Source organism: Haliotis rufescens, unplaced genomic scaffold, assembly GCF_023055435.1.
Source record: "Haliotis rufescens isolate VD_foot unplaced genomic scaffold, xgHalRufe1.0.p SCAF_2, whole genome shotgun sequence".
NCBI lineage: Eukaryota > Metazoa > Mollusca > Gastropoda > Lepetellida > Haliotidae > Haliotis > Haliotis rufescens.
In genome coordinates, this window is record NW_025963890.1 from 25,341,668 (window position 1) to 25,355,874 (window position 14,207).

The window sequence follows — 14,207 nt, forward strand, 5'->3', positions numbered from 1 at the left end:
ACAATATTGCGTGAAGACATGTTTAACATGAAACCGTTGTCATGTGCCACGCAGTGACAAACAACGGGTGCTGTCTTAGTTTATTGAAGGCGGTATTAAGACTTGAGGAGGGGGATGTTATAAATGCAGTTGTCGATGACAGGTATACACACAGCATTTCCATGCATAAATAAACACAAAGGACACAAAAGTTGCCATTGCCACCGACGCATAATTGACATTTACAACGAAAAGCATTTTCAAAGGTATATGTGGTAGTGTGTGCCTGCGGGTGTACGTGCGTGAGAGAGAGAGAGAGAGAGAGAGAGAGAGAGGGGCAGAATTTCTGCATCGAAGTGAAAATTAAACTCTTCACCAGTTCACCATAGTAAACACAACAAGTGCCCGAAGACCCACTATACCCCGAGACCACACACATCCAACTTCAAATACACGCAAAACAAAAAGCTTAACTTTGGAAAAATTCAGTTTCTGTCCATACAATTTGGCCTGAACGGTTACCCGGGTGCCCGGGTGTAAGTCGTGTATGAAAACTAATCGCGTAGTACATTATTAGTCGAGTACTAGGAGAATTTTCTCCCTTGTTCATTTTAATTTTCTCCTTGTCATACATTCAGACTTTTTTTGGAAGAGCTGTTAATGTAACTGCAAAATGTACGTATTTCCTTTGGAGTGTAATATTAAACATTGTAATTTCATATAAACAGTTAATTGAATAGCTTTTTTATTTTTTTTTAACTAAAGTATCTAATAATTAAACAATAATATTGCTATTAAATATATGCACACATATTGAAGAAATTGAAAAACAAAATTTGTGATCGTTTGACAGAATATTGATGTCTAACTGTTCACCCAAATCGCGTTTAATCCGTGACATCCGATTGATGAATTCCTCCTCTCGTTTTGTATAATATAATCAATTGTTAGACTTTTTTTTATAGATATTGTTATCACAAGATATTTAGTTGTTTACTTTACAAATACATATACATTTTAAAATATATTTGTTTGTTTTGAAATAATCTTTTGAGTATTTCAATTAAGTAAATTTGATGCCTTAAAGGTTTGCGTCTTATCCAATTAAGACACACGATCAACCCATTTAATTTACTACCTATCAATGACAGTCGTTTAATGCTGTATCTAAAAGCACCAAATTCTGTTTTACAAATCGAGATTTGTCACATTAAGAACGAAAATATGTTGAGATATATATTAATCAATATACAAAAGTCGTCTTTATCCGACGTCGTAACAGCCATAATACAAGACATGACGCCAAACAAAGGTAACACATGGTCTGTAAATTCAGTACATTATATTATAAGTCAAGCTGACAACAAGTGCACGGTTTCCGTGTCGATAGTTGTGTTTAGTTACTCGTAAACAAATGAATACGAAAAGATATTGTCGTCTCATTTTTTGTTCGGCATTGGTGTCTTTTAATATAAAAATCAGGACATTTCTGTTATTTTTGCAAATTATGGTGCAATATAATTGATACAATGGACAGTTCTCACTTTATATAAAACATAATACAAAATAGGTTATACAGAGCGTCACTGTGGGTACAAGACGGCCGCACCATACTGAAACATACTGAGAGTTTCATTACAAAGGTGAGTCTTGAGTACTGCAAGTCTGTCATCAAGGGCTTTATACATCCTATTTCTGGGAAGGATGGCGCCACCGGCATGTAGGTGAAGAAGTTATTTTCAACATGTGACTGTTCTGTCCTATGGACTAGAGCATCTGGAGGGACTGTCGCAGTAGTCTCTAATGGTTGTGTTTCAAACTGCTGACGATGTCGGTGGTATTGATGTTGATGGACAACTTCCAGTGATTGTGATCACATTTGGTAGCAGACGGAGTGCCAAGTGACTTCCACCACACGAAGTTGGGATGAATCTGATGTTGACTTGTGCGTCCGTCATGTTGCAATGACCATCCATAGTTGTCAGTCCCTTTTACATTGTACAATGCATCATCATCTTCTTGTAGGGGAATAGTAGCGAAAATTCAGTTGTTCACCGTCCTGCGAATACACCAGCCAGGTATACCCCGAGTGTTTCTGCTACTACTTATATATAATTCATATTTTCTCTCGTGCACATACGATTTATGTAAGTTTGGTTATTTCCTACCCTGTGGGTAATAAAAAAATGAATGTTTTAGGTCTAGGGAGATGTAAATACACTTTCAGTTATAATCACCTGCTGCCTAATCGAAAACGATGGCCCAACAAAGGGAATCGTTGAGCCTTTGAATATCCATGGCTGCAAAATCAATGTGGGCGAATACTGTACACTACTTGTATAATTGTACATAGAATAAATGTGTAGAATTGAGAAAATTTAACATCCCCACTCCCTATAATAAATGTCCAATCCCTAAATAATGCTTGAACACAGAACTTTTTAATTGAAAAAAATAGAACTGTGACCCGTATTAGATCACGAAAGCGGAACACGTCGTTCAACGCAGCTGAGGAACTCTATATAATGAGGTACAGCTACAATGGAACAGTCGGCAGATGGCTGCACAAAATTCAACCAAAGCCATGCATACTCCTACTCAAATGAAAGGAAAGTTGAAATTCCCATCTCACGCCTCAGACTCGGTCACAAAAAAGCACTATGACAAGGTTTGTCCATCTTGCAATCAACCTAAATCCATTGCTCACTTGTTACTGGAATGTCAAGACCATGCCCCGGCCTTCTTTGGCTAAAACAAGAATTGCAGTTAGATCAGCTATAACTGTCGTAGATCTCCTGAAGCCAAGAGATGCAATAGCGAAGGCCAAACTAACTAATTTCTGAGAGAAGGACAGCTACTCGAACGTATATAAACAGAGCAGCCAAAGATAACAATGAAATTATATCAATATACGAAAATAGAAATCATAACAATACAAAAACAGAAATTCTAGGAATATCAAAACTCGCAATAGATAGCCCTATGTGTACCCTACTCACACAAATTGCTACGGCAGAAGCTAGGCGACCTCTGAAACACGGCTGAACAACAATGGAAAAGTGCTATATGTAGAATAATACACACTGAATTGTATCGTGTTTGCCAATGACATTCAAATATTTTTGCTTGGGTATATCTTGCCAGAGATAGAATTTAATCCATGAGCGTGCCGGAAAGATATCTCTCCACAATGAATATATATAACGTTTGGGGCAACCAAGCCTCATTGTTTATTCATTAGGCCTACCTTTGTGACTATCCTCGTGGCGACATAATGTATATATGATATAATAAAATGGCACATCGATATATGATATATCCACGTTGATAAGATGCCGTCCATGTTTTGTCCCGACACTCATTTATCGTGCATGTTTATTTTGCGCCCCCCTACCCAACCCTACTTTGCGCATGCTGACCGTGCGTCAATGTGATCTATGTTTGTAGATTCCTGGTTATATGTTATCCAGGTGATCGGGTATACTGATAGTTAAAATATAACACTGTGACTAATTCATTATCAAATACACCCCTACATATATCCAAAAAGCTGTAACCGCGTTTGGGCAATATATGGGACGTACATACTTTAAAAAATGCAGACATCTGATATACGAATATTGTTTTCTTCGCGGTATGCATATATTCGCGCACTTGTTCCGAGTTATCAGTTTAGTTCTTTGTTCCAGTGGCACATTGTAGTCTTGTTAACATAAGACTGACCTGAAACTACTCTTTGTATACAGCTTAATTAGTTCCTGTTCATCACGGTCAGCACAATTAGTTGTATAAGCCCTAATTAAGACATTCTTTGATTAAGACACTAATCTGTTCCTTTGTATGCAATGACCGCTCCCTGTCGCGGTAGCAACAAGCAAAATAAAGGTCTCCAGTGACCCACTTTGACTTCATTTCTCACTCGGTAACGCGATCGTCATTCGTTCGGGAAATTGGTGTTAATACATCCACATCAAAACTGCAGGTTAGTAATTCTACTTTTTTTAAAACACTCCTGTCAGGTCTGTGTTTAATGTCCGCTATCCGTTGTTTGATGTTTCCAAGTAGTTGGTCACTTGCGAATAGACAAGAAAGATATAGGCCTAAGCGCGAACATTGCCGGGAGTACCCCATGTTTTCGTCTTCTTCTCCAGGATGGCTGCTACAGTAAGGACCCAGAAGGAGATGAGGGACAAGGCGATGAAGCAACTGAAACACGAGAAAGATGCTATGGTAAAGTTACGTCTGGCATGTTTAGCGAGAGGCTCAACAGGGATCAAAGGCCTGGGCAGGTAAGACATTTATGGTACACACTAGATCTAGTTTATAACGTGAAACATGCCCCGTCCTGCTAGCTGTCAGCCGCTCTAGACGAGGGGGGCAGTCATGAACATACAAATGTGCTCGTGATCGTATCACGGATTTTGATATTGATTATCACACATAAAAACATCAATGCATACATGCATGATAAACAACAGAATTAATATTCGCTACTGCATGGTGGAAAGTTTGTGTGTGATTTGTACTTGTACAGGCCTAGTCTGTGGCCATGTTTATACTTTTGGTATGATCTAGACCCCTGAACAGTGTCAAGATATGTTCCACCACTGCTATAATGTCTTGTGGTTGTGTATTAGTATCCTTGTGTATTTCTCATTATGTCTCTATAATAATAATCTCAATACACTAAAACTAAGTCTTACCTTTGAAGATATTTATTTCTGTTTACAATTGGATAGTCAAATGACCACATCTTGTCAATTTAGTGGAAATAATGCCCGGCAAAGCGAGACAAGTCAATGAGGCACCATCTTGTTACCGTCACCCGCTTTCAAGCCTCTCCATAACAGTCAAGTTAAACATAGACGCACAGCATGATCAGTCACACATAATGTTACACATGTTACAAACAGCAGCCGATATACCATCAGTGCATATGATTGTTCTGATGCAAAATTATTATCAGATCAAGTTTGATTGAAATGTGCATTAGTGAAAAAGCACAGTTCGAGGTATGTTTTTATTACTTATTGAATATTTTACTTTATTGTATTCGTAACGTAACTTCAGCGACAAGTGGCGAACACTCTTCTGTGAGCTTCAAAGCGTCTACCTTGATTACATCATCATGCACATGGTTATGCATTGTTTAGGGGCTTGAATAGAGGTGAGGCTCGAAAACATGTTACGGGGATATAATATTTAGAATTATTTAGCTAACTCGGTTTATGCATGGTCAGCTCTGCATAATAACTGCTACTAACACTTACATTTGTTTACAAACATTCCCATCCCACACTATCCTGCCAAACAATGTGATAAATACTACCCCCATAGCAACCATATGTAATTTCTCCCCGCCACAACCTATTGGTCATATGCCTACACTACCCAGTGGTCCATTGACATCACTACCTCTGCTGCTCAATTACATCATTTTAACAACACCTGTATGTGCCTGTTAACAATTTCACCAATTTGACCCATGTTAAAAAACAATGTTGCCATAGTGAAAAAAACCCTGAAATCTCAGAAAGTGCTGTAACCTTTAACCTGCTGAATTGTTCAGCATAAGGTGCTGTAATGAAGGCTGGTGATTTCAAACAGTTGATGCTTCATACTCAGAGGTAAAAAAAGACCATGTTAAACAGGCAAATAAATATGACAAATAAGGAACCCTCAACCATTGTACCCTGAGGTCAACTTCATGGCTAAGTATTTCTCTTCATATAAAATTCATCAGTGTGTGAAACAAACGGTTGACAAATGGCCTGTGGCTATCAAAATTGTAATCATTCTACAGAGTGAGAAACTAAGCCAGACCAATTGTTGATGATAATATTGAAGGCTCAGTTTGAACGTTGTAGCGATAATTTTGTTTGCACATTTTAACATTGTTCAGACTTCATTCATCTTGTCAATTTGACAACATCTATTCATATATCCTGCTTAAAATGCACTAAGTAATATGTTCGAAAAAGGTCTTTAACTCTTGCTCTCGATAGCACCATTTGCAGTCTAAATTTTAAACTTTTCAATGAGTGCATGCGCTGCCCCTGTACTCCCCTAGATGGCCGAATTACATTGCATTGGGTGGTCCACCTTCAGAGGTTCTGGGGCTACCAGAATATATCTCTTGATAGCTGATTAGGCTGTATGTGATACTTCTTGGTGTCCTACACTGAAGTGTACCTATTTAGTAATAGTACCAATAGTGCCATATCAAATTGGCCATGTTTGTGCTAATTTCGGTTTGGGCATATGGCATAATGATGTATGTTCCCTTAATTCATATAAAGATTTGTAGATGAAAAGGATGTGTTGCTTCTGTTGTAAAATATTTACTCTCAGTACAGTATAATGCTACATAGTTTCTTATATAATGTTCACTCTGAAGCCAACAGAAGTGTTTTCTGGAGAATAAAGCTCATAAATAAATGTCTTTCGCATTTGTTACTGTGATACAAGATGAAGCCAAACCCAAATCTGATTGAGGATATATGTTGGTCTTTGATATTACAGATGTTTTAAGATCATGGACGATGACGGTAGTCGATCACTTGACTTCAAAGAGTTTAAGAAGGGTATCCATGACTACGGCTGTACAGAGTTGTCTAATGAGGAGATACAGGAAGCCTTCAACAAATGTGACAAGGATGGCAGCGGAACCCTGGACTTTGATGAGTTTCTGATACAGCTCAGGGTAAGCAGCAGACACAAGTAGCTACTCCAGGCTGAGCCAGCAGCAGACACAAGTAGCTACTCCAGGCTCAGCCTGCAGCAGACACAAGTAGCTACTCCAGGCTGAGCCAGCAGCTGACACAAGTAGCTACTCCAGGCTCAGCCTGCAGCAGACACAAGTAGCTACTCCAGGCTGAGCCAGCAGCAGACACAAGTAGCTACTCCAGGCTGAGCCAGCAGCTGACACAAGTAGCTACTCCAGGCTGAGCCAGCAGCTGACACAAGTAGCTACTCCAGGCTGAGCCAGCAGCAGACACAAGTAGCTACTCCAGGCTCAGCCAGCAGCAGACACAAGTAGCTACTCCAGGCTGAGCCAGCAGCAGACACAAGTAGCTACTCCAGGCTGAGCCAGCAGCTGACACAAGTAGCTACTCCAGGCTCAGCCTACAGCAGACATAAGTAGCTACTCCAGGCTGAGCCAGCAGCAGACACAAGTAGCTACTCCAGGCTGAGCCAGCAGCAGACACAAGTAGCTACTCCAGGCTCAGCCAGCTTCAGAAACAAGTAGCTACTCCAGGCTGAGCCAGCAGCAGACACAAGTAGCTACTCCTGGCTCAGCCAGCAGCTGACACAAGTAGCTACTCCAGGCTGAGCCTGCAGCAGACACAAGTAGCTACTCCTGGCTCAGCCAGCAGCAGACACAAGTAGCTACTCCTGGCTCAGCCTGCAGCAGACACAAGTAGCTACTCCTGGCTCAGCCTGCAGCAGACACAAGTAGCTACTCCTGGCTCAGCCTGCAGCAACTGTACATGAAATAATCAATGTGCAAGATAAACAAGAGGAGAGGGAATGACATATTGTTGAGCGAGTTGGAGGAAATAAGTGTGCACATAGAATTATGATGTCTTCAGTAATAATCAAAATGATTTTATAGTATGGTGTATTGACCAATCTCTCTATAATCAGATCCTTGTTCTTGCTTCCAACAAAAACAAAGATCTGAGGAATGTGTTTTCTAATCATGAACCTCGAAAATATTAACACGGGCTGTACAAGTGATTTCATCCAAATTGTCGTCTGTCTCTCTCTTCCCTGGGATAAGCATATCAAACAGAAAAGACTTTCCATAGCCCAAGGGATGTACTGCCATACAATCTTGGCCATCTAGCAATTCCAGAGTTTTCTTTTGTTCAGTTTTCCAATTTGGAATCAAGATCTTTGTCAAAATATTTTTTCAAAGCGAAGTCTTGAAAGGAAGTTGCAAATTTGAAACTGGTCCGTAAAGCTCAAGAAAGCTGCTTTTGATGAGCTATTGTCAAATTCTTGTTAGTCAAACTTTGCAAAAGGTCATTCTCAAGTGACATGTAATGGGATGTCCTCAGATCGTAGCGGTAGTGACCTCTAAGATCTGATTTTAATGAGATTGGAATATTCTTTATCAGAACCTGTAAAAGACAAAGGGTTGAAAATATCATTTGCAATGTGAACCCGATGTTGCCCGAAATACGAATCAACTCAATATACAGCAGATCCCTCTGACCTGCCCATCACTGAGTACTGAAGACATGCTCCCTCTCTTCCAGCCTCCCATGAGCCAAGCCAGAAGGTCATTAATAGCACAAGCATTTAAGAAGCTGGACAAGAGTGGTGATGGTGTGGTTACAGTTGAGGACCTGAAAGGGATTTACAACGTCAAGAAGCATCCAAAATATCTCAATGGAGAGTGGACAGAGGACCAGTGCCTGCGACAATTCCTTGACACATTCGACAGTCAGGACAAAGATGGAAAGGTAAGAGAGACAGTATGCCTTTCCCTTTTGTTTACTACTGAACCTATCAATCCAAGATATATCCTATTGGCTAATATGTTCGGAGTTTAGTATGGTCAAGTTATATATTGGTCTTCATGAACATGATGAATAAAACATGCCATATGAAAGAAAATGTAAAGCTTTGTATTCTGTCATCAAAATATGTACACTTTGCAGGGATGCCTTTAATCCTGTTGCTTGATATGGTTTGATATACTTGGTACACCTGCTTGCATATTAACATTACTGTGTTAGCTAACTTTCTGATAAAGTGTTGTTCACAGGGGTTCACACACCTGATGTATACATTTAGCACAGGCAATCGATGGAACTGGATAGTGCAGCTTTGCCTATGTCAAATAAGATCTTTCTCATTTAATTATTTTTCTTTTTCTTTTATGGAGAGTTTTTGAACATTGAAATTTATAATTTTGAAAGAGATCAAAGTTCAGTTGACAAATTTGAGGATCCATATATACATGTTTATTTCCTGATAATAGTGGGGGGATGTCAGCATCCCTCAGGGGTTCCCCTAAGCTGAACCAGCTGTGACACTGGCACGACTAACTCATACTGACAGCAGTACCACAGCAGCACACCATCAGGATACCACGCACCAACATTCGTTTATCAGGGGTTGAAAATTTATAAAAAATGTTACTTGACCAAGGGCAAGTATGACCAACATTCGTACTTGCCCTATTTTATAATGTACCAAATCAAGCTTATAAACTCAGTAAAATGTTACATCTACAGAACTGAGAATCAGGGATACAGTGTTCACTCGCTGTTGCGCCCCTCATTACAGCACCATCTTGGTTATAGCGCAAGGGTAACACATGGCTCCCAAAATTTACTTACATGTTAAATAAACTCAAGTTTTCCCCCATCCCAAAAAACATTATCATTCAAACCGGAAATACCAGTCAACAAATCTGAACTGAAGTACATAATTTAATCCCATTATTATACTATCTGGTTATAAAAAATGTGTTCATTGTATATCTGGACTTATGTTTAATATATTTTGAAATTTTATTCAAAATTTCATTCAATATTTGTTTACACTCATTTCAGTGTGAAGTGATCAATAGATTGCACAAATTACCTATATTTACAGCAACTACGGTCAGATTACTGCTATTGACGCCTTGATTTTGCCAGAGAATGGATACATATATCATAAATGCCATACTTTGATTCGTCAAAAGTCATGTAGTTTGACTTATGTGTCAACAAAGTTTTCGCGATCGAGAGAGCGTGAGCCTCGAGGGTGACTGGTGTATTCAAATAGCATATTTCATCAAAGCTAGGCCTAACGAAGCTTCCAAAGTCGGCAATAGATCTACCTTGCATTACAAATTCCAAAAAATGTCGTCAACTGTCCATCATTCAATTTCCAAGAAGCATGTGCCATATATGGAAGTGCTACTGCGATCTATCAATGTATTAATCCCATTGGTTGAGTGTTGTAACTGTATGCAAATTAGACTGCCAGTCTGGGACACAAGCAACATATTTACCAATGAAATATTGTAACATGATCACATGATTACATTCTCGTGAAACTTGACCCAGTCCATTTGTGTGCTCTACTTGTCCGCGGACATGATAGAAAACGTATATTACACGCCCGACATCTAAACCTTACTTGGCACGGGTGTTGGGCAATGGTATTTTTTAACCCCTGTTTGATGTCTGTGATGTACCACACTTTAATGATGAACTGTTGTGTTTGTGTTCTGCTTTAGCTGCTGCTTGCATGAGCATGTACCATGTTTGTTGTACTCATGTCTTACATATAGCAATAATCAGCCACACTGTTGTGGGACATTAATTCAGTTTCAGCTTGCTGGAGTGCTTCTAATCTTAACCTGCTGACCTTTTTTCACTGCGACTCTTTAAACATGAGTCTCTACATGTTGACTTGTAGACTAATCCCCAGTGACGTCAGACATTTAGTGTATTCTCGGTATTAACCCAGGGAATATTTTGCGGTAGTTTATGGTTTTACTAATTATTTATAATTCGTGTGACACAGCACGATGTTCCGTTTATAACCAGCTCTTTAGATCAGAATTGTGATTAACACGACCCATTTTAATTCTCCTTGATGTGTTCCTTTTTTACTCACTAATAAGTGCCATGTTTGTGTGGTGTGTATCCAGTATCCTTGGTAGGGAGGGAGGCCTCCATGCTGATGTTCACTGCAATCTTCTGAATGCTTTGCTTACCAATCAGCTTGAGGTTGCTGCCTACATTGTGGTGTGGGCTTGCAATGCCTCAGCAGCTGGCTGTCCATGTGTGGCTGTTCTCTGGCAGGTGCAGTGCTGGAGATCCAGTCAGTCACCTTTAACTGTCAATGAGCTTTTTTATATAAATAGTTTGAACAGTTCAAGTACTTAAAGTGCAGATATGTATTTAACTGTGATATCAACTCCAGATCACACCTGAAGAGTTTGATGCCTACTATGCTGGTGTAAGTGCCTACATAGACAGTGATGCGTACTTCGATCTCATGATGCGAACTGCATGGAAACTGTGAAAACTCTTCGTAAGTTTCATTACATTGGTAGGAGTGATGGCGGTATTGAAGGGACTGTTCTGACAGTGATGTTGGATGTTACATTCATAAATACATTATTACTGAAATGAAGATTAAAGGCAGAAAAAACAACACAAATTTGTTAGGCACTTACGTAATTGAAAATAACACAGGCCGCCTATAAGGAATGCAAAATGTTTTACTCTCATTAATGAAATGGGCAGATTGTTTTGGGCTAGTAAGCAAGTTACATTCATTTCATTTGAAAATTCCATGAAATGGATAACTTGATTATTCACAAAGTTACTCTTTGAGTAATAAGTCATAATTTGGGTAAATAACATTTCTGTTACATGTTTAGTTGATGGTGACCTGGATATAATGCAACATTTCAGTTGAGGAAACTTCCTTGGTAGAAGTGGACAGAAGTGTTGGTGGACAGTAATGCTGATAATAGTTCTTCACGCCCAACATGGACTAACATTGACTAACAGTCTTCACCTGTACTAAACAATAAATGTTGACTAATAGTAAACAAAATGAAATATTGTGTTCTGGTGTTGTGTATGCACACATACAGTGAGCCAGCAGTTTACACACTACAGATACTGCATTGCAGTCAGTTCTAACACATGTATCAACCAGAACTTACAGAAACATTGACATAGTTGTCTCCACTGAATCCACCACCAACGTTGACATGTTCTCTATACTCGCAAATGAAGAACATAGTTTTTTCGATGACGACTTGTATTGTGTGAAGAGAGTATGATGTTTTGCCAAGGTTTTGTGAAATCAAGAAATTTAATAGTGTCATTTGTTTAGTGTCTTCCTAGCTCACTATTTGGAGATAAATGTGTGGGCCTATTGTGAATGTTATGTCTGGCTAGTCACCAGAAGTTCTGACCTTGATGTTGTGTTGTTCATCTCAGTTAGCCTACAGTTGTACTTCCTTGCTATGGCGATGGACCTCAGGAGAATCTAGTGTGCAGTCGGGCAGTTTCTCCTCTTCAAATAAATAGTACATCTTGGGCAATTTTTGCATCTATGACTCAATAATTCCCAGTATCATGAATGTGGGACCTACAAAATGCTACCAAGAATAATATTTTCACATGACCCCAGCCAAAACCTAACCAAGTAACTATTGTAAGTACATTGGTTTTTTTCTGTATGAATTGTGAGACCATAAAAGTTTTGCAGATAAATGTTTTCTGGGGTGTTGACAACCTGCAGGTTTGATGGTGTGTATCATGGTCTAGTGTACAGGGTATTGTGTGCAGCCTGGAGGTTCTAGTGTGTATCATGGTCTAGTGTACAGGGTATTGTGTGCAGCCTACAGGTTCTAGTGTGTATCATGGTCTAGAGTACAGGGTATTGTGTGCAGCCTGCAGGTTTGATGGTGTGTATCATGGTTTAGAGTACAGGGTATTGTGTGCAGCCTGGAGGTTCTAGTGTGTATCATGGTCTAGAGTACAGGGTATTGGTTGACAGCCTGCAGGTTTGATGGTGTGTATCATGGTCTAGTGTACAGGGTGTTGCCACATAGCCTACAGGTTCTAGTGTGTATCATGGTCTAGAGTACAGGGTATTGTGTGCAGCCTGGAGGTTCTAGTGTGTATCATGGTCTAGAGTACAGGGTATTGGTTGACAGCCTGCAGGTTTGATGGTGTGTATCATGGTCTAGTGTACAGGGTATTGGTTGACAGCCTACATGTTCTAGTGTGTATCATGGTTTAGAGTACAGGGTATTGTGTGCAGCCTGGAGGTTCTAGTGTGTATCATGGTCTAGTGTACAGGGTATTGGTTGACAGCCTGCAGGTTTGATGGTGTGTATCATGGTCTAGTGTACAGGGTGTTGCCACATAGCCTACAGGTTCTAGTGTGTATCATGGTCTAGAGTACAGGGTATTGGTTGACAGCCTGCAGGTTTGATGGTGTGTATCATGGTTTAGAGTACAGGGTATTGTGTGCAGCCTGGAGGTTCTAGTGTGTATCATGGTCTAGTGTACAGGGTATTGGCTGACAGCCTGCATGTTCTAGTGTGTATCATGGTCTAGAGTACAGGGTATTGGCTGACAGCCTGCAGGTTTGATGGTGTGTATCATGGTCTAGAGTACAGGGTATTTGTGTGCAGCCTGGAGGTTCTAGTGTGTATCATGGTCTGGTGTACAGGGTATTGTGTGCAGCCTGCAGGTTTGATTGTGTGTATCATGGTCTAGTGTACAGGGTATTGGTTGACAGCCTGCAGGTTTGATTGTGTGTATCATGGTCTAGAGTACAGGGTATTGTGTGCAGCCTGGAGGTTCTAGTGTGTATCATGGTCTAGAGTACAGGGTATTGGCTGACAGCCTACAGGTTTGATGGTGTGTATCATGGTCTAGTGTACAGGGTATTGTGTGTATCATGGTTTAGAGTACAGGGTATTGTGTGCAGCCTGCAGGTTTGATGGTGTGTATCATGGTCTAGAGTACAGGGTATTGTGTGCAGCCTGGAGGTTCTAGTGTGTATCATGGTCTAGTGTACAGGGTATTGTGTGCAGCCTGGAGGTTCTAGTGTGTATCATGGTCTAGAGTACAGGGTATTGGCTGACAGCCTACAGGTTCTAGTGTGTATCTTGGTCTAAAGGGGCGGTCGGGTAGCCTAGTGGTTAAAGCGTTGGCTTGTCATGCCGAAGACCCGGGTTCGATTCCCTACATTGGTACAATGTGTGAAGCCCATTTCTGGTGTCCCCCCGCTGTGATATTGCTGGAATATTGCTAAAAGCGGCTTGAAACCATACTCACTCACTTGGTCTTAAGTACAGGGTACTGGTTGACAGCCTACAGGTTCTAGTGTGTATCTGGTTCTAAAGTACAGGGTATTGGCCGACAGCCTACAGGTTCTAGTGTGTATCTTGTTCTTAAGTACAGGGTATTGGCCGACAGCCTACAGGTTCTAGTGTGTTTCTTGTTCTTAAGTACAGGGTATTGGCTGACAGCCTACAGGTTCTAGTGTGTATCATAGTCTAGAGTACAGGGTATTGGTTGACAGCCTACAGGTTCTAGTGTGTATCATGGTCTAGAGTACAGGGTATTGGTTGACAGCCTGCAGGAACTAGTGTGTATTGATGCTTTCTTGAATGATCTCACCTCATATCTTGTAAGACAGTCAGTGGGCATGGGTGGCCAGTCAACTAAAACAGTGCAATG

The 14,207-nt window shown here is 40.3% G+C and overlaps 1 protein-coding gene across 5 annotated transcripts in view; it reads left to right on the plus strand.

The window, feature by feature from the left end:
- The first annotated feature begins 3,811 nt into the window (after positions 1-3,811).
- LOC124118772 (calcyphosin-like protein) overlaps positions 3,812-14,207 on the plus strand; it is a 28,768-nt gene continuing 18,372 nt past the window's right edge. For 4 of the 5 annotated variants that reach the window (XR_007222180.1, XM_046481040.1, XM_048399780.1 and 1 more), the window contains exons 1-4: positions 3,812-3,961; positions 4,131-4,268; positions 6,502-6,682; positions 8,244-8,450. Coding sequence is in view for 4 of the 5 variants with exons in the window: in XM_046481040.1 (XP_046336996.1) it covers positions 4,132-4,268; positions 6,502-6,682; positions 8,244-8,450 (525 nt within the window). In the remaining variant the exon portion in view is untranslated. Of the gene's footprint in view, positions 3,962-4,130; positions 4,269-6,501; positions 6,683-8,243; positions 8,451-10,914; positions 11,026-11,411; positions 11,562-14,207 lie in introns of those variants that run through there. The other variant, XM_046481039.1, reaches the window with a different exon arrangement.